Source organism: Piliocolobus tephrosceles, chromosome 13, assembly GCF_002776525.5.
Source record: "Piliocolobus tephrosceles isolate RC106 chromosome 13, ASM277652v3, whole genome shotgun sequence".
In the NCBI taxonomy this organism is placed as follows: domain Eukaryota; kingdom Metazoa; phylum Chordata; class Mammalia; order Primates; family Cercopithecidae; genus Piliocolobus; species Piliocolobus tephrosceles.
Genome location: NC_045446.1, coordinates 67,292,861 through 67,313,021, shown reverse-complemented (window position 1 = coordinate 67,313,021; position 20,161 = coordinate 67,292,861). Strand labels below are relative to the sequence as shown.

General features: G+C 56.6%; 1 protein-coding gene across 3 annotated transcripts in view; it reads right to left on the bottom strand.

Moving 5' to 3' along the window:
- The window catches only part of MYO7A (myosin VIIA), an 87,294-nt gene that overhangs the window by 52,091 nt on the left and 15,042 nt on the right, over positions 1-20,161 (bottom strand). For all 3 annotated transcript variants that reach the window (XM_026446990.2, XM_026446992.2, XM_026446991.1), the window contains exons 3-14: positions 19,958-20,071; positions 14,885-15,037; positions 6,987-7,171; positions 6,304-6,425; positions 6,081-6,223; positions 5,714-5,827; positions 4,669-4,822; positions 3,582-3,658; positions 2,822-2,941; positions 1,987-2,129; positions 771-981; positions 113-248 (exon numbers count right to left, since the gene is read on the bottom strand). In XM_026446990.2, coding sequence (XP_026302775.1) covers positions 113-248; positions 771-981; positions 1,987-2,129; positions 2,822-2,941; positions 3,582-3,658; positions 4,669-4,822; positions 5,714-5,827; positions 6,081-6,223; positions 6,304-6,425; positions 6,987-7,171; positions 14,885-15,037; positions 19,958-20,071 — 1,672 coding nt within the window. The remainder of the gene's footprint in view (positions 1-112; positions 249-770; positions 982-1,986; positions 2,130-2,821; positions 2,942-3,581; positions 3,659-4,668; positions 4,823-5,713; positions 5,828-6,080; positions 6,224-6,303; positions 6,426-6,986; positions 7,172-14,884; positions 15,038-19,957; positions 20,072-20,161) is intronic.

Below are 20,161 nucleotides of genomic sequence, written 5' to 3'. Positions count from 1 at the left end.
TGATCACAAATTTAAAAAATCTTTAAAATTCCGGATATCTTATTCCTGGGCTGGAGAAGGGGAAGGCAGGGCTACAGGCAGGGAGCGACAGACAGCTGGCAGCCCTCTGTACCTTGGGTCTCATAGTAGACGACACCTGCAAAATGGTTGATGCCAAACTGAGTCTCATGGTTGTTCTTAGGGGGAATGTAGTTCGCGTTGAGCTTGTGCTGGAAGTTCAGCTTGTGTAACATGGTGGTGTCCGTGCCCTGGGGAGTGGAGGGGCAACTGTGAGTCCACCCTCTCCTCCATGGGCCCCACTCCCCTCCCTGCCCATGTCTTTGCACCCTGTCTCTTCTTCAGGAGCTTCCCTCCCTTTATTTCTACCTCACATAGGAGCTCCCTGGGCCCCCATTTCCCCATCTCTTAAGTGGATGAATTGGAACTACGCAACTTTGAAAGTGCATTCCAGTTTAGACAATCGATTTCCCAAGACTAAAATCAGGGGTGCAATCCCGTCTCCCCCTCCCCAGCTCTGAGATATATGCTGTGTCCTAAGCACCCGTTCTGTGCCAACTGCATGCTTGGATCTTCATGGCCTGGCCCAGGACCCTGTGGACTGTAGGTGATTCCCAAATGGCAGATGACTGTACTTGAATTGGCCCCAGAGCCACCTTGAGGGGTGGGTAACATTAGTCCTATTTTGCAGATGAGGAAAGCTGTGGCTCAGAGCAGGGAAGGAAGCCGTGCCCGCCCAAGAAACCCGGGAGGCGGTGGCAGGACCCGCCCACCTTGGGGAACTTGCTCTCCTCATCGATGAGGGAGATAATATTCATGGGCTTGTTGGCGATCATGTCCAGGGCGTCCTGATTGTCGGTGAACTCAATGTGCAGCCAGTCGATGCTCTCCAGGTCATACTCCTCCTGCTCCAGCTTGAACACGTGTCTCACAAAGAACTGCTGCAGGTGCTCATTGGCAAAGTTGATGCAGAGCTGCTCGAAGCTACAGGGGCACAGGGGTGGGGTAAGGGTGTTGTTCAGGCCCCACCCTGCAGTTCAGGGCCTGGCTCTGCCTCTACCTGCAGCATGGCCTTTAGCAAGCTGCTCCCATCGTGGACTCCAAACTCTGAGGCAAGGGGGTTTATCAAGTCCACCTCCCTCCAGGTGCAGAGGAGGACACAGAGGCCCAGCAAGGGCAAAGGACTTGTCCAGGGTCACTCCGTGAGCCAGAAGGAGAGTTAAGGCTTTTCAGGACCCTTTCCCTTGCATGATCAAGCCCTGGGGAGGGCTGGGGATTGGCAGGTGGGCACCCAAACCCCAGGCAGATTGCCTGGGAGAGAAAGAGCCCAGACGCTGGCTGGTGGGCCGTACAGGGATATCGAAAGTGGCCTTGGGAGGTGGGAAGGGGGCTGACAAGGCTTGGGAAACAGCCCCGGCTGCAGACAAGGCCGAGCCACAGACACAGCCCTGTGTGTTGAGTGTGGTGTTTTGGTGCTGGAGGAGGGCTTTGAGATATCCAAACAGCACAGGAACTGACATGACTTGCCAGGTCCTGACTTTCCAGCAGGAAGTGGGGCTCCAGGACCCACCTGTAAGTGACACACTCATCAGCCCCTCACACGGCCCCTAAAAGGCAGAGAATCCCAATGGTGGCTGAGACCCCAACACAAGTGTGGCTCAGGCCCAGCCTCCCTGCTTTGAGACACCTTGCAGCATGGATCTGGGCAGATCAGCAGTGGCCAGCAGGGCCTGGAGACCAGAGGTTGCCTCCCCAAGTGTTCAGGACGTGTACAGCCTCCTCACAACCCCAGCCAGGCTCAGCTGACCTTGGGGAGGTGAGGGACACAAGGGGATGAGAAAGAAGGGGAGAGGGTCCACCGTGATGGTGGTACAGCCTGGCAGAGTGTATTAGGAGGCAACTAAATGTGCTTCACAAGAGAGAGACATGATTATTTCTTATGTCCGTATTGGGGAAGGAAATTCCCATGAGCAGAGCCCCATGTGGTACCTGTTCACAGCAAAGTTCTCGAACCCAAAGATGTCCAGGAGGCCGATGGACCTGCGAGAGTTCTTCACATCCTGGGAGGGAGGCTTGTAAATTGCAGCGTTGATCTTGTCCACAATCCACACGAACAGCCGCCCGTAGATCCCCTGAAAGGCAGCGATCAGCCACTGGCACCCAGCCACACCCTTCCCCGGGGGACAGGCCTGGCTCCTGGACCCTTCATGGCCTCGCTCCAGCCCTTGCATGGAACAAAGTGATATGTGGAATCCCCAACCCTTTACTTAAGCTGTTCCCTCTGCCTGGAGCCCCCTTCTCCTGCTTGAACAGTTGCTATACATTTTTCAAGGCTCTGTTGAGATAACAGCTCCTCTCTGAGAAGCCTTCCCTGACCCTGCAGCCGGGGAAGGAGCCCTCCTTGGGGCTCTCATCTCTCTGTCCAACCTGTTTATCTCTGAGGTCCCCGAACACAGCCCAGGGCCTGGTGTGGTGGGGGTGAAGGCTCCATGAATGGCAAATGAGGGGCTATAGAAACAGGACCCGATCCAGCCCCCCTCTTCTGTGTCTTCTACAGAGAGACCAAAGAGAGTAACCCGGGGCTGGGAACAGCATGGCTGATCAAAGCAGGCCAAAAGCCAAGGGCCTGGGGTGGCCAGAGCTAGGAAGGTCCCAGAGGAGCATGGGTACCTGGGACTCGAGGAAGGTCGACGGTGGCCCCGGGGCAGGCAGGGGTGGCGACCCAGACATCTACCCGCCTCCCAGGACTCCTTGGCACCTGCTCATCAACAGCCCAACTTCCCGAGGGTTAGGGCGAGCAAGCGGCCCCTTCCTTCCAGCCCACCTTGACGAAGGCGTCGCGTACGTCCAGTGCCTGCTCCCTGCTCAGTGGGGTGGACACCGTCTCCCCACGGGTGATGAGGGTACGGCTGGTCAGGCAGCTCATCAGGTCTGGGGGATTCACCTGGTGCAGGCAACACCCCCGGTGCTCACCATCCAGACTGCCCCTTCCCTCTACCCACAACCAGATCCCTCCACTTTCCAGCACTGGCCTGGCCCAAACCACTGCCTCCACTAAGCACGCCAGCCCCAGGGCCCATGGCCAAATTCTCCCCAGCCATGGAAACCTGCCCTGGTGTTGCCTGGAAGGAACTTCTATCTCCTTGACAGCCCCGCTTAACTCCCTCCAGCATGTCACCTGTCCTTTCTAGGACCATCCCTAACTCTGGCTTTATTCATCCCGGTTTTCCAACCCTAGTAAGTGTTTGCTAAAAGACAGACAGACTCAATGCATTTGACCCATGGACACCAGTGCCCTTTGCCCAGATGTGGAGACTGAGGCCCAGAAGGCAGGGATGACTCACCCAGGGTCACATAGCCCAGGGCATCACAGGGCCCCCACCTGCCCCGCCATCCCCAGGGCAGCTCCTCCAGGACCTATGCCTAGCACAGGACCTGCACACGGTTGCTTCTCCACATTGAACAGAGCTCTCCAAACCAGAGGGTCCCAGCAATGTGGTTCCCACATCCCAGCCCCCAATGAGCTTGAACTCAACCCTTCAGATGGACAGAAGTCGTGGAGGGGAGAGAGGTCGGGCACTGACCTCAAGCAGGGATGCAGCTGTGGCCAGCGACGGGGAGAAGAGGACCTCACAGGCATCCAGATTTTCAAATGTGCGGGCTATGGGCAGTAAAGGGCACAGCATCAGGGGAGAGAGGGTGGGCAACAGGGGCAAGGGGACTGTCCTAAGAGGACTAGGCTGTCACTCCTGCTGCCGGGGTCCTGCCCTGTCTAGGGAGGGCATCAGCACTGTGACTAAATGCTTCCCGGGTCAAGGTGTATTTGATTAATGTTCTCACCATGAGACTGCAGGCACCATGAGGGTAGGGACCATGTATGCCCCTCACATGGCACCATGCCTGGCATTCAAGGAATAGACACTGGTCGTTGCAGCTCTCTTCCCACTCCCAGGGCTCTTGGCAGCAGCCCTGGCTCCTGTTAGACAAACTTTGGATCGCCCTTCCCAACATGTGCTCTGTTCTCAGGGCCTTTGCACAAGCTCTTCCTTCTGTCAGCTTACATTTCCCTGTGTCTCTTAGTCTTTCAAGATGACTAGACTATGATCTCCTTAGTGCTGGGATCATTCATTCCCTGGGCACATTTCCTGGGGCTCCTACTCTGCCTGGGGACCATGCCGGGAACCAGGGGCAAGAGCAGAGTGGGACCCGCCACCTGCCTCAGGGGACCACCTCCCAGCACATAGTAGGTGTCCAAGAATGTTAGATGAGTGAACATGTTCCCTTCCCTAGCCTTCTCCCTTTCCAAAGATGGTTATCCAGTCACTCACACCTTACAATGATTAGTTCAAAGATAAACCCTCTCTCTAAGACATCTGACTTTAAAGAAGAAATCAACTTTGAAGTGAATCTTAAAGGGTCCATAGACAACTCCCAATATACTTTAACTGTACCTCTCCACGGTGGACTGTCAGCACAGCGACACTACACCCAAAGCTGATTTCAAGCCAGCAGACCTGTTCAAATCTACCCACAGGCGAATTCTTCCCAGCTTCCATCCCAAAGAGGGCATGTGTTGGGACAGAAACTGAACCACCAATACTGCGTGGGCAGCAAGGCACTGCACTGCCCTTGGCGCAGGGGTGGGGCAGGGCAAGGGCAGCGCAGCCTCACCCTCATACTGCAGGTTGCCCAGGTGCAGGATGGCGGCCAGGAGCTTCGAGATCTCCCAGTTCTCGGTGTCGGTGAACATGAGCACCTTCATGGCGGAACGGATACTGGCGTACTCCTGGCTGTCCACCCGGCCCTCACAGGTTACGCAGTTACCCTGGTGGGCAGGGTGGGAGAGTGGGGTGCAGGAGGATGTCAGTGTACCCCCAGAGGGGCAGTGCCTGGCTGCCTGCCCAAAAGGCCCTTTCTGCCTGACAGGCCAGGCCAGCCTGGGGCCCTAGGCGCTGACTTCACCCGGTGAGCACCACAACTCCTCCAGAAAGTCTGGAGGAGTCTAGAAAGCCCGGGCTTCCCAGGAACTCATTCTCCACATCCGGGGGTGCTGGTGCCCCTTCTTCAGAAGAGCAGGCAGGTCACTGATGCCAGGCCAGCCCCTGTTGCCCACCTGGCAGTCACAGCACTTAGGCCCTACTAGGCTCCTGTAGCCCCCCCAGGGATACCCACTATCAGGGACTTGACCCCCTAGGCAGGTACCCCCTGGTGGAGACAGAGGAGAGAGGTAACTGCATACAAGCAGGGCATCAACGGGGGCACACCGCATTTTCTGTGTGTCTACAAGATGTGGGTGTGTGTGTGCGTGCACGTGTGTGCCAGCCAGCTACAGGAAGTGTCCAGGGTCACCTGTCACACCTACAACACACACATGCACAGACACACATATGCTTCAGGTGCCGTAGCCCACACTTACGTCCATGTGGCCTGGCCCACCCCAGCCCAGCCCAGGCAACCAGGCATGGGCTCTCCCCAAGGCTAAAGAAGTGGTGCTCCCCAAGCCAGCCTGCCATGTGCATGCCCCAAGGTCCCCCACCCTTTGCTTGGTGGCAGCAATGGCCAGGGGCCCACTTCTCCTTGGTGTCCAGACAAGCCAGCAAGAAGCTGGCACCTGAGCCCTGTGACCAGTGAGACCTCAAGGCTGAGTCTGCAGCAGCCAGCTCCCTGCAATCCTAGGGTGGGTGCCCCCCTACCCAGGTGCCCGCCTGGGCCTCACCATGGCCAAGTAGTTGTAGTCAGAGGCCTGGCCCAAGCCCAGCTTCTTCTTCTGATCTTCACTCATGCCCTCCAGCATGCAGTAGAACACGTGGTAGTTCCTTTCATCTGGGGCCTGAAAATGTGGGCACAGTGTTGGGGGCCAGGGGAGGAGGGCCGGAGGAGGCCATCAGGAACCAGCCTGGGACGATGGTCTACCATTTTAACAAACGGCTTGTGGAGAAGCCCATCGGTGGGTTTCATGGTGGGGTTTCCAGCACAGAGGCAAGCAGGCAGCAATACGGGCAGGTGGGGGAGCATCAGGGCCACGCAGACCCCTGAGGCCAGGGACCTGGGTCTATTCCTGCATCCCTGGTGCTCAGGCTCACCTGGCGACAGACGCGCGACTTCTCCAGCAGGTACTGCTCAATCTTGGCGCCCTCGATGGCGCCCCGCTTGTTGAAGTGGATGTCGATGTACTTTCCGAAACGGCTTGAGTTGTCGTTGCGGATGGTCTTGGCATTCCCGAAGGCTGCAGAGTGAGTAGGGTGTCACTGGCAAAGCCCTCTCCCGCCCCACTGCCTGGTCCCACCCTCGGAACCCTGGTCCTACCTTCCAGAATGGGGGTGGCCTCCAAGACCTGCTGCTCAATCCATGAGTGTTGCCCACTGATGGCTGCCAGGAACTGCAGGATCAGCTTCGTGCTCTCCGTCTTCCCAGCCCCAGATTCCCCACTGCAGAGGGAGTGGCAGGACCTGTCACAACCTACAGGGACTCCCCACCCAACTGGAACTCAGCCCAGGGTGCACCATCCACAAGCTCCCCCATCCACCAGGCTGACAATATGGACCCTCCAGGGCTGGGGCAGGGCTCAAGGGCCCAGTGCTCTACTGCATTCTCCTTCACCTTCATTCAGACACAAACACCCCTGCATCTGTACTTGCCATAGAGAACAACACATATTAGATGTGCAGTCAATGCTTTGTCTTTTACCCTCTGTCCAAAAGAAAATAGGAGCCTGAGATGTCAACTGACCATAACTTAACAGGAGCCAGCAGTAAGCAAGGCTGGCCTCAAAAGCTAACGTGAGCTTTGGTAGCGTAGAGATATGATACCTGAGAAAGGGGAGGTGATTTTCTACATTGTTACACAGCACAGAGTACATAGGTCTGGTTCCTGAGGAACTAGATGGCATTTCTGATAGCACGGGCAATTCCTAGAGGTATCAGCAGGAACCCACAGCTGGAGTTCTAGGTCCTAAGCCTGGAGCTCCACACAGGTGCTGGGCCTCCCACCTGATGATGCAGCACTGGTCACGGCTATTGCGTTTCATGTTGAAGTAGCAGTTGTCAGCAATGGCAAAGATGTGGGGGGGCATCTCCCCAATCTTCTTGTTGGTATACTGGCGGATGTGCTCTGGTGAGTAGATGGAGAGCAGCTGGTAGGGGTTCACGGCCACCAGGATGGAGCCCGTGTACGTCTGTGGGCAGCAAGAGATGGGGAGCTCACTGATTCTATGTGGGAGACTCTGACTCTAGAAAGCTCTTGGGCTCTGCTCTGGAGGGAAGAGTCTTGGCTTTGGAGTCATGTGGGTGGACCTGAAGCCAGAATCGGGCCTCCTTAGGAGCTGGGGCAGGGCCATCCGTCCAGCACTGGGTCTGGCTCGGAGTTAGCGCTCAGTGACATTTGATGAAGAGGTAGGTGGAGTCTCTACGCCTAGATTTCCTTCTCTTTATCTGTAAAAATCAGTATAACTATTTGTGAAGATTAGAGGAGGTGATATCTTTTAAAATTCATGGCACACAGTAGGTACTCTGCAAATGCTGACTCCCACCACAGCCTTCAGGCCCTGTATCCCAAGCTTCTGGAGTGAAATTAATCAACGGGACCATGTCCGGGGGAGGCCAGGTTGGTGAGGGAGAGGGGTGTGAGAAATGAGCTATAAAGAGCTGAAGGAGCTGGGGTATGTGGCTTGGGGGCTGGGTGGGCACCACTCTCTGTAGCACTGCCCCAGGACAAAGGGAGACGCTGCGCTCCGGGGGACAGAGCACCTCCAGTCCTCCTGCGCAGCGTAGGCACAGGGGCCAGGCGCACCTCAGATAGCCTTAAGGGGGTTCTCTACTTGGGCTCCTCTGTTAGTGCAAAGATCACAAAGATCGGCTCTCTGTAGGCAAGGCTTCCTGTTGTGGGCTTGGGGTCCTGCCACGGGGGACAACAGCCTGGCCCTCCTGCCACCAGAGCAGGGTGAGGCACTCAGGGTTACTTCTCCCTCCTCCCACCCCATGTCTCAAACTTGAAAAGGTCAGGCAGGCCTAGACCATAATTGGCAATGGATGTATTGATATCTGGGGCCTGGAGAGGCTGAAGAAAGATGTCCAGGGGAGGTGACAGTCTGCCCTCCCCCTCCCATTCAGGGCTCAGTGCATCACAGCAGAGCCGCAGCTATGCCCCAGCAGCCTCAGCCTACCGTGGCCATGCAGGGAGCTGACCTCCCTGGCTGCAGGCACTGCATGCTGGGGGAAACGCCCACCCTGGGGCCAGGTGGGGCCAAGACCCAGCCTCCAGTCCTGGCCTTGGCTGTCCTGGACCAGGAGAGCTGGCCAGAAACTGCCCTTCTCTGGGCCCAGGAAGACCTTCCTTTCCCACCTAAGCCTCTTCCTCCAATCAGCCCATGGAGGGAAGCACTTGAGCCTCACTGTGCTGACCCACTAACCGTGCCACGAGAGCCAAGCAGGAAGAGCTACAGTGGGGTGGGGGTGGGAGGCTGGTGGGGAGCAGCCAAGCCAAGCAGGCAGCCAAATACGACATCAGTTGGAGCTGGCTTTCTGTGCCACACTCACCCGCCCTCCGCAGTTGGTCTGAGGTTGCAAAGTGCAGAGCAGAAGAAAAGGAAGCTCATCAGTGGGGAATAGGGGCTATAAGAGCATTTTCCACGAATGGCACCCACATGGCCCAGGGCTGCTGAATTCTCAGATTAGGCCCTGCTCTTGGACCCCTCAAGCACAGTCCCCTACAGCTTGGCCCTGCCCAGCCGTGGGAACTAGCCAGATTCTGGTGGAAACCTGCATCAGACTAGGAACCAGCCCCAAAGAATATCCCTTTGGCAAACCTCAGTTTGCTCATTTGTAAAAGGGGAGGTTAACACCCACTTCCCTTGGCTGTTGTAAAGACTAAAGGGAAAAGACATAATTTTGCCAGGTGCCTGGTACATAAACGCCACCTTCCTTTCTTTTGAGGCAGAGTCTCGCTCTGTCGCCCAAGCTGGGTGCAGTGGCTCAATCTCAGCTCACCGCAACCTCCATCTTCTGGGTTCAAGAGATTCGCCTGCCTCAGCCTCTCGAGTAGCTGGGATTCCAGGCATGTGCCACAACGGCCAACTAAACTTTCTTCCTGATTTCTTCTTAATAATGTGATGCCCAGCCATCTGGCCCATGATCCCCACACAGCACAGGCTGATGCCATGCAGCCATTCAACAACCCTCTACTGAGACACACAGGGAGGCTGGGGTGTGAGGGCCCTGATGGAGGCACCTAGATCTCATGAGGTAGGGGTGTAGGGGAGGGAGAACCAGGAGGCCCACCCACGGGTAGCAAGCACAGAGGCGTGAAAGGGCGTGACATTTGGGAGGTCTGCTGCTGAAAGGTCACCCCGGCAGTTGTAGGGATGAATGGTTGTCACCCAGGCTAGAGGCAGAGGCCGTTTCAGATCTAATGGACCAGCCTCCAGGAGGCGGTCAGAGCCCAGTGGAGGGAGGCCCTGGGAGCAGGCTCCGTGGCCACGTGCAGGGCACAGGCAGTCCAGAGAGGGAAATGGGGGATGCTGAGATGCTCTGAGAAGCTGGCCCAGGGCTGGGGCTGGGCCTTTTCCCACCCATGGCACCCACAGCCTTCTCCACTCTGCCCACAGCCCAGAGGGTCCTCCTGCGCATGAACCCTTCAGCCCTGAGCCTCCTGACGTCCCTACTTGATGTCACCAGCACGTCCAGACCAGAGCTTCCCCTTCCCTCCAACTCTGCTCTCTCCAGCCTTCCCAACTTGACCAACAGCATCACCACATCCCTCGCCCAGGGTAGGAACCTGGGGAGCCCCTGGACACCCCTCCCTCACACCATTCCCACTCTCCATCTGCATGCCGCCTCCCTGGCCAGGCCACGCTCATTTCTCAGCAGCCCACTGCAGGTGCCTCCCCACTGGGCTCCCAGCTTCCACATTCGCCCCCACAACAATCTATCCTCCACTCAGAGCTGCGCCAGCTTTTAAAACATCTAACCACATCATCCCTGCTGAAAACCCTCCAGCAGTTTCCCACAGCCTCCGGACAAAGTCCAAATGCTCTTCCTGCCCACAAAGCCCCAAGCCCTGGCCCCTGCCACCCTTGTCAACCTCAACCCACAACCAAGAGGCTCCATTCACATGAAACTCTCAGTTAAAAGCACCATATTCCAACCCCTGCCATCTCAGACCAGGGACACACTTCCCCTACCCCTTCACCCAGATAATTCCTTCTCATCCTTCAGTTCCAAGCCGAGATGATGCCTCCTCCAGGAAGCCAGGCACCTTCCTGTACAATCATCATACCCACAGGTCTCCTTCAGCATGCCCAGTTGATTCCTCTACAGTCCCCATTCAAGGCCTCCATCCCTCAGGGCCTGTCACCATGCACGGCACATAGGAGATGCTCAGCAACATTTGCTGAGTGGCTGAAAGAGCAACTAGATCAATGGGCGGGGAAGTACTGGGTGAACAGCGTCCACCGCCAGCCACAGCAACCTGCAGGGAAGGTAGTGAGGGGACAGGCCTGTCAGCAGCACTGAGGCAGCCCCAGCCACGCTGACGGGAAGGGCGGTTGGGATGTGGCCAGTGGAAAACCACAGAACAGCGTGGAAGGGATGCTACCATCTGTGCAGAAAAAATGAATAATTTTTTGTATATGTATGTATCCATGTATGTATCTACCTAACTACTACAAAACAAATAATAGAAACGAGTCCTCCTTCCTCGGTGAGGAGGATTCTCTCCAGCAACAGGGCGAGAGCAAGTCCTGTTGGGCTCAGGACTTTGCAGCTCCCACTCCATCACCCCTTTTACTCCTCAGAAGGCCTCGGGAGGTGTGGTCATATTCCCCTTTCGCAGATGAGAGAAGCGAGCCTCCAGGAAGTGGGGAGACTTGCCAAGGTCACACAGCAGATGTGTGTGGGGTGGGGTGAATGAGAAACCCTGGCACCAGAGCCCCAGCTCTGGCCTCTCCACCTGGGCTTCCCCAGACCCCAGAAACACACCCACAGGACCTGCAGAGCCAACAGCTGGGGTCTCCTGAAAAGGAGGCTGGCCACCACTGGCAATGAGACCCTGGCCCTATCCGGGCTTCTGTGCCCATTGGTCCTCCAAGGTCTTAGCCCTGCTCCCTGAGCCCTCTGGCCTGTCTCTCTGACTCTAAGGATTCAGATTGGCAGAGAATTAATGCCCAGCACAGACCTCTTGCTCAAATCTCTAGTAGTAAAATCTGCCCTGTGGAGCCACAGGTTGGGTGGGGAGAGAGAAGGACTGTTCCCAAACCAGGGATACAGCACATGTGGTCCCTAGGGGTCCCCAGACAGAGCTCAGGGGGCCTGAGGCCACAGAGATGTAGCAGGAATCAATTTCACCTCCTCCAGGAAGCGCCCAGGCCTGTCGGCTCTGGGGACTTCATTAGCATTTAGCAGGCCATGGAGACCAAGAACACATCCTGGGACTCTCAAGTCTTCCCAGAGCCACAGAGGTGCCCACTCCATGCAGTCTCCCTGTTGTGCCTAGGAAAGGCTGAGACCAGACAGGGATAGGGACGTCCCCAAGGGCACACGCCAAGACTGGACACCAGCCTCCTGCCTCCCAGATCAGGGCTGCAGCCTCTGCTCAGCGTTAGAGAGCCCTGGGTCCCCACCAGCCCTTCCACTCAATGCGGGGACAGTCCTTGCTCTCTGGGCATGCAGTGAGGGGTTGCTAAATGTTCTCTAAGGGCCTTTTCTCATCCTGGAGTGGCTAGGGCTGATATGTGGCCCTGGGATGCTCTCTTGGGCTCCTGGGGACAGGGAAGCTGGAGGCAGGAGAGCCCAGGACAGGCAGTCGAGAACAGAGCATCCACCGGCCCAAGGCTGTGAGCTGGCCATGGTAATCGGAGGAAATCCTAAGTGCATGTGTTGTGCCCAGGGTAATCCAATCCATGAAGGGACAGGAGGTTGCCATGGTTAGGGACAGGTACAGTTTCCGGGTGGAACGATGGCCCGGTTGCTTCTTCAAAGCCCTGCTCTAATCCTACCTCATCCACCAAGTCACACAATCATGAACTCAGCGAGTCAAGGAAACCTCTTTGAATCCTGTAGTTCTTGAGCATGTCCAAGAGACACTGAGAATCTAAGGTCGGCAGACTATTGGAGCTGAAGCCCTTCCAGGTGCCACAGCGTGGTTTCCTGGCCAGGCATCCTGGACAAGAAGGCAGCTTAGATACCTACCTGGGCCCCTACCCCATCCCTCCACAGGGACGGCCCCGCCTCCTCCCTCTCACCCAGAAAATAAGTCAGAAAGGTTATGTGAGAACTTCAAATGAGGCAAATGGTTCAGATTTGGGGCCTTTCTGGAGAACTCATAAATCCCTGCAGTTATTTTCTTTGAAACCCTCCTAGAAGATGTAATGTCCAAGCGATCCTCTGCTGGCCGCCCGGGCATCAGCTCACCACCCTCCTAACTTTACAGACAAGATTCACTGAGCCCACGGGGTCTGAAGTTTTTTCCTTCCTCTCCCTTATGAATCCTGTTTTTGCCTTTGTTCCTAGATGCAGCTGACCTACCGACTCCCTCGCGTGAGGACCGGCTTGCCTGCACTGTGGCTGACCCACAGGCTTGAAGCCCCTGAGCTATGCTGAGACACTGGTCTGCAGGAGGCCTGGTGGGACAACTTCCATCTTACCCAGCTCCTCCCCTGAGATGGGGCCCTCTGTGTCTTCTGACAGGAGAGTCGGCCTTGGGTTCCAGCCTTGGCATAGGACTAAGACAAATCACTGGCCCTGGAAGTGCCCTGTAGGCAGGTAGACAGGCTCCCTGCTCACCTAAGACTGCCCAGGCCTGGGTGAGTGGCCACAGAGGACCCCAGCACCCACCAGTGACCACTTGCCCTCCAGGGAGAGGAACAAAGAGGGGGCTGCCAAGAAGTGGGGTGTGGACACCAGCAGGTCCTTATGAGATACAGCGGGCGGGTGTCCCTGCCCTGGGCTCAAGTTCTAGCTCCTCCCCGCTGCCTGGGTGATGCTAATGACATTTGGAGGTACCCTCCATGCCCTGCCCCCCTAAGTGCAGGTGAGGCCTGACTGAGGAACAGAGTGAGGGGGCATCGTCAGGGCTAGAGGGCTCTCTGCCAAAGTCACTTCCTATGCCCAAACAATGGACGGCAAGGAGCCACATGCAGCCTCTCCTCCGGAGCCTAAAGCTGCAGAGGGACCTGGAGTCAGAGAGTGGCTGAGGACCTCTCTGGCAGCTGAGGAGCCATAATTCAGGGCTTCTGAGAGGGACTGAACCCCTGGCCCTGAGAGCTCCTTGCCGTGATTCTTCAGTGACAACACCTGGGGCTCTCTGAGACTTTTCCAGCCCTGGGCCCTGGTACCCCTTCATGGCCCTGACAATCTGAGGGATGCTGTGCCTGCCGATCACTCACCAGCATGGCCCTGCCTCCAGCATTTATTCAGGCCATGCCCCCTCCTGAATGCCATCTCTACCAGCCAACCTCACCCACCTCCAGAAGCCCAAACACCACTCCTCTGAGCTGGGAGCCAAATCACTCCTGCAGACCCGACACCTCCCCCAGTAATGCTCCTAGTACCAGCCTTCCCTGGGCCTGGGTCTCGAGATAATCAGGCCAGCACTGCGTGGGGGGGAGGGGGATCCTTCCTGCTCCCTGCTGGGGGTTGCACCTCCTTGGTTTCCTTTGCCCTTGCGCTGCTGGAGGATGGGGCTGGGTCAGAAGCAGGCAGTGACCCAGGCATGGCACAGCTCTGGGCCTGATTAAACCTGCGGCGTCTCAGTTTCTCTGTCTGCAACTGGGCTATGGGGCTAGAGCAGCAGTTCTCAGAGTGTAGACCAAAGACCCCTGGGGGTCCAAGACCCTTACAGGAAGTCTGTAAAACCTTCTCTTTTCCAACTACAGGCCAAATTTTCTTCATACACTTCAGCCAAAATATCACATCAGACTGGACATTAAGCAGAGATGAGAATCCAGTTGGCTTTATTAAGCCAGACATTAAAGAGATTTGAAAAAACCTGTAAAACAATGCTACTCTTCTCACCATTTTTTTTATTTTGGGAAATGTCATTTTTAGTAAAAATGTTATTTATGTTATCTTATAACAGATTTATCATGGTTACTTTTTCAAAAATTAATACATGTTTCTAAATGTCTCAGTTTTAACTTCTAATATGGCAAATATCAACAGATATACTCAGTATACAAAAGTCCTTTGGGATCCTCAATAATCCTCAATAATTTTTAAGACCATAAAGGGTTCCTGTGACCAAAAAGTGTGAGAACCTCCAGAGTAAATGATCTGCACGGACCCTTATTGTTCTGAACTTCTCTGAGCTTAGCCTCTTGGAATCTGCCGTGTCCTGGCTGGGGAAGACATCTTTATCTGTCCTCTTGAGTTTGAAGGTGGAGAGTGGTGTGTGTGTGCGTGTTTCTAATATCAAGGTTTGAGGGGAGGAGGAGCAGAGCACGTTCCCTCCTTTAGCACCCTCCTGAGGATATCCATCCATCCTCTCTTGCCCCTGAGGCCTGATGGCAGATCCTAGCCCCTTAGCAAACACCCAGCAGAGCAGCCCTTCTGTGCCTGGGCAAAGCACCAAGCCGCTCACTGACTCCGCTCTGGCCTCCCATTGGTTTCAAGGCCTAGAGAGGCACATGAAAACGGTGTAGTACAAACCGCTCCCCACCCCAACCACACCACAAAAGCCACGGCCCACGAGGATGAGCCCTCGCCGCCGAGCGAGCGGCTGCTGGCAGATGGGCCCCAGCAGGGGCCCCGGGGTCCAGCTGTACAGCGGACAAAGTCTCAGGAGGCGGGGCCCTGGCAGGGCGGGCGTGCTGGAGGCGAGACGGGCGAGACGGGCGGGGTGGGGCGGGGCGGGGCGTGGAGGGGCCTGACTGGCACGCCGGCGGGGCGGCACTCACGTAGATGAGGTGGTCCCGGTAGCGGATAAGCAGGTTGCGCAAGATGCCCGCCTCGTTGAGGTCCCCTAGGCGGATCATATCCTCCACGCCGTGGACCGACGTGGGGTGCATAGGCTTGATGTGCGTTGCGTTCTGCGGGGAGATCCAGTGTTCCTGCGGGGAGCCGGTGGCCAACATCAGCGTGCTTCAGGGGAAGGGGCCGGGATGGGCGGGAGCGCGGGGTGAGTGCCAACCCCGGTAAGGGCCTTGACCTCTCTCGCGGTCAAACACGGTCAGTTCTAACAAGGTTGAGCCTTTCAGGATGGTACTAGCCACCTCTACCCCTCAAGGACGGCTCCTTCTCTTAGGGGATTCTCTCGCAGACCTAAGAGGTGGGCAGGGCAGGGATTTTGGCCCCAGCTGACTGCTGTCAGTAAGGGGATCAGAGTTCCCTCAGGCCCTCTGCAGGATGGAGTGGAAAGGGTACTAATTAGAGGTAGACAGGCTTGGTCTCAAATTCAGGCTCCGGTGGAAAAACAAACAAACAAACATTAAAAAGTGATTTCAGATAGTGCCAAGAATACCTCAACAGGTGTATGTGCTGGAGAGTCATGGGAGGAGCTGCTTGAGATGGGGGGGTCAGGGTCCACCCCTCTGAGGGGTGGCATATGAGCTGAGGCATGAAGGAAGAGAAAGAGACCACTGTAAAAAGATTGGGGGGTGGGGGGGGGGGCAGAGGGCTCCAGGTCCAGGGAACAGCAAAACAACGGCTCAGGCCGGCAAAGCCTTGGCACATTCAAGGAAAAGATGGAAGGCGGGGCGGTAGCAGTGGTGCTGGGGAGAAGTGAACCCACCAGGCGGTATTTCCTGGGGCTTGCTGATGAGCTGTGGGAGCAAGGGGTGTGAACTCTCGGGACCTGTGAGCTGAAGTGGAGGACACAGGTTGCTTGCCCAGCTCTCCTTACTCTGCAGTATTCCCCAGCTGCCCTGTGGTGGCAGATAGGTGAGCATTTGGGAAGTGCACCGGCTCTTTCAACAAGCTGGCAAAGCCCTGGTTTCTTCAGGGCCCTGGGGCCCTCCCCGACCCCAGAGTGGGGTCTCCAGCACCTTTGCAAAATCCCAGACTTTCAGGGAAGTGTGGCCACCGCCTAAGTGTACCTCAGTCCTCCCATCCCCAAATGCCATGACCCAGTAGCCCCAGGACCTGCCTTTTGGGGGAAAAGGGGACCTCTCTGCCATCCCCCAGCTCAGGCCCTGAGACTTGCTGAGCAGATGTGAGGCACACACCATGTCCTCCCCCACCTGCTCCTCCTCCAGGTCCCTTCTGGCAGAGCCAACCCCAACAGCTGGACACTAGCATGAATCTGGACATCGGCTCCCCCCCCCCCCCCCCCCCAGTCCAACGGGTCACCCAGTCCTGCCCATTCAACCCTCTAAAAGGTGCTGAGTGGGCAGTGCCCTCCTCACCACCCTCAAGCCCACACCCTGATTGAGACCACCGTTTCTCACTGGCTCTTCCATCAAATCCTTCGCCCCCTGGTCCTTTCCTGAGGCACGCTCCTGACCCTGTCACTCTGGGGGGTCTCAGCCCTTCCCTGACTCCCCTGCGCTCCTCAGCCTGGCATCAAGGGCCCGCATGTGCTGGACACAGGGATCCCTAGCCTCCATCCCAGCTACCCCTGGCACTTCCTAGCCAGGGAACATGGGTTTCGTGTCCCCAAAGGCCTCTGTGACTTTGCTCCACCATTCCCTCTACCTTCTTTCTCCTTAGCCTTCGAGGCTTGGCTCGGAGGTTTCCCAGTTTCTGAAGCCTCCCCTGACAGTGCTGGCCACCCTCACCTGTGCTGTCCCCCTGCCTCCACGGCCACATCTGAGGCCACGGTGTCTCGCACAGGGGCTAGGCACAAATGATGTGGCAGGGAGCCTCTGATGGGACAGATGGCTGGCTGGTGACTGCAGGGGACCAGGTCTGAATGAGAGGCAGAAGTCAGTCATGGAGAGACCCCAGAAGTCCCCCATTTCAGCCCCCTCACTTCACATGAGAAAACAGGCTTGGAGGAGGGTGGCAGCCTGCACAGGCCCTCAGGGGGATCAGGGGCTGTGCTGGGCAGAGCCCCCCAGCCCAGTTTCCCTGACATTCCATGGCACTTCCAGGCCAGCAGCACTTCAACACAGGGTAGGCTCTCGTGCAGCCTCCCCAAGGCGAGGGGTTGGGTGCTGACGTTAGGGAACCTGCCTGGACTTTCCAGTCTCGTGTGGAACATTCCTCTCTCCCAGGCACCCTATGTCTTATACAAGCTGATCCCGTTGGAAAATCTCCCCACACGGTCCCTGCTCCGTGCCTCTATCCTAGGCCCCAGTGTGGACAGGAGGGGAGAGGGCTCCTGGGCAGGCTGTCTGCCATCCCCACTTGACCCCAACCTCAGGTCTCCACATCCCTCCCCAGGACAGTTCAGCACACAGGTTGACAGTGCTCAGTCATGGCATGACCCCAGACCCCAAAGCACATCAATTTACCCTCCTGAGCCTCCACGTCTCAGCTGTGAAATGGGAATGGGAGTAAGAGTCCCTTCTTCCCAGGGGTTTTGGGAGGACTGATGGATGTGATCACGACATCCATCTTTGTTGACAGCTTTCTCCTGCCAGATCTGTAGAGTGCTGCCGCTTGGTAAATGCTCAGCCAGAGCTGGGCATTGTCACTCTACTGCCTTTTGATTTACATCTGCTCTTCTAACATCCCTAACAGAGAATCACTGACCCCATTTAACAGTGACGAGTCTGACTCAAGAGGTAAAATGACTTGCCCAGTAGCTGTGCCGCTCACACTGTTTCCTGCATGGGAGGACTCCCAACAGAGGCCAGCACCCTTCAGGTCAAGGTCCACAGGTACCTACCAGGGGCCAAAGTGTAACCAGGGCAGTAGCTGAGGCCTGGCCTGAAGGAATGCCAGCAAATGGGGGAGGGGAACACGGTCAATTCCAGGGACCAAGTGCGCCTTTGGGAAAGAGCTGGCCTGGACTGAGCGGGGACAACTTGCTCCCTAGAGGAAGGGAAGGAGGGGTGTATCTGGCAACAGAAATGGCTTGGACCAAGGCAAGACACTGGGATTCCAGTGGGGACTGGAACCATAACCTTTCATTCATCACTCGGCGAGTCTTTGCCAAGAGGTTTCTCTGGGCAGACCCCTTGATGAACTCTGGGGAACCAGATGGGACTGGCCTGTTCCCTGCTCTCAAGTTGCTAGGAGTCTGTGGGCAGACAGAGGGGTAAGAGATGACAGCCTGCAGGGGGGAGAGAGGGGATGGAATGGGGGTAGGAAAGGCTTGTAAAGAAGGGGTCTGGAAGCCCTGGGGGTCCAATGCCACGGATGCAAACCCCAGCCTCCTGAACTGCCCCTGCCAGCCAGTCATGCCCATCCCTCCTGCAGCCCCCACTCTCAGGGCCTGGGTGGAGGAGAAGCGGGAGGGGACCTTTGGGATTCGATGACTCAGAGTTACGGGACACCATCTGACATGCAACATGACCCGGGTGAAACTCAAGCCTGCAGACAGAGTCCCTGGTCCCTACCCTGGGGGCTCTGGGCAGGTTAGCAGGCCCGTCTGTGCTGCCAGCCAGCCTGTGCCTCCCCTTCTGGGGCTGCACCCTCACAGTAGCTTCCTAGAGGGTCCTAGAACTGGAGCCTCTGGAACAATATTGGAAGCACTTGGGTTCTACAGCCCAGGGGCCAAAAATGTGATTAGCAGAACCTGACCCCCAAAGTCACCACTGAGATAATGCTGACAGGGGAAACTCATGCATAGAAGACAGAAGTCCTGGGTTTTAATGCCAGCACCACCACTTACTAGCTGTGTGACTGGCTGCGTGGTCCCTCTATGTGCCTCAGTTTCCTCATGGGGTAACAGTTCTTTCCCTCCCTGCCTTCCACAGATGCCATGAGAGTCCAAAGACAGAACTTGGGTTAAAGGGCCTTGTAAACGCTAAGGGGATGCACCTGAGGGCTGCAGGAATATCTGGGATGCTCCTGCCCACTCCACGTCAAGTACCTGGCCTCGAGGGTCCTGAGCCCTCCTCTCATCCCCAGCAGAGCCTCGGTTTCAAGTCCCTGCACCCTCTTTCTCCTGACTCTCCTCCCTCAGACCAGGAGGCTAAGACAGGGACTCAGTCCAGTTCTATGTCCCCAGCCCCTGGCACACCACGGGCCACAGCCCACATGATGGCAGAGCTGAATCTCCCTGGGTTCTTCATATCCCTGCTAAGCTGCGCCTGTGTGCTCTGCACCCCATCTGCTTACCCCCCCCAGTGACACACACATGTGCATGCATGCTCAGAGGCGCCAGAGCTTCCCCTCTGGGCCCTCATGTGAACCAGCCACCTTCTCCAGGGCAGGCCCCTGACTTCAGACCTCTCCGAGGCCCCACTATCACTACCTAGAAAACTTACACTTCTGGGGTCTCTTTCCTTCTGGGCCACAGATAAAGGGTTAATCTGTGAGACCAATTTCCAGGGCAGTGTCAAGGTGGACAGTGGATTCATGTGATGTCAGTAACCCATTACAGCAAGGCTGTGGGCGTTCATTTAACTTTCAGACTAGCACTAACTTCACTGAGGCGTTCTACACGTGTGATCTCACTTATGGGTCAACAGTCCTGTGAGATACTTATTATTATCCTCATTTTACAAAGAGGAAACTGAGGCTCAGGAGGGGAAGGAGACTTGGCCAAGGTTGCACAGCTAACAAGTGGATGAGATGGGATTTGAATGCAGTCAGTCTGTCCCCAAAGCACCTCCGTGTCTGAGGAGCTTCTAGCCTGCTCCCCCTGCACTCAAACCCCACCATACACACACACACATCTCTAACACCAGGCAGAGTGAACTGAAGTGCTTGTGGAAACAGAACGAGTAGCCTGAGGCAGGCAGGGGGTTCCCTCTTGCTGGGGTGCTGGGGAAGGCTCATGGAAGGAGGCATCTGAGAGGCAGAAGTGGAGGCACGGGCACAGCCTCCATCTCCTTTAGATCATCTCCCTGCTTTGAGGCAGTTGTCAGCCCAGATCTTCCCCCAAGGCATGGGGCAGGAGGAGGGAGGGGACTACTCACATTGCCTTCATCATCCACCACCTGGATCTGCCCAGAGTCGCAGAGCTTCACCACTGCCCCGATGGGCACATCAAACTCCTGCCCCGATCTCAGGTCCATCCACACATAGTCCCCCTATGGGTGAGAGAGAGTCCCAGGCCAGGTGAGCAGGGAGCCCCCTTCCAGGCAGCCCTGTACCCCTCTGCTACCACCAGAGGCTCTGGG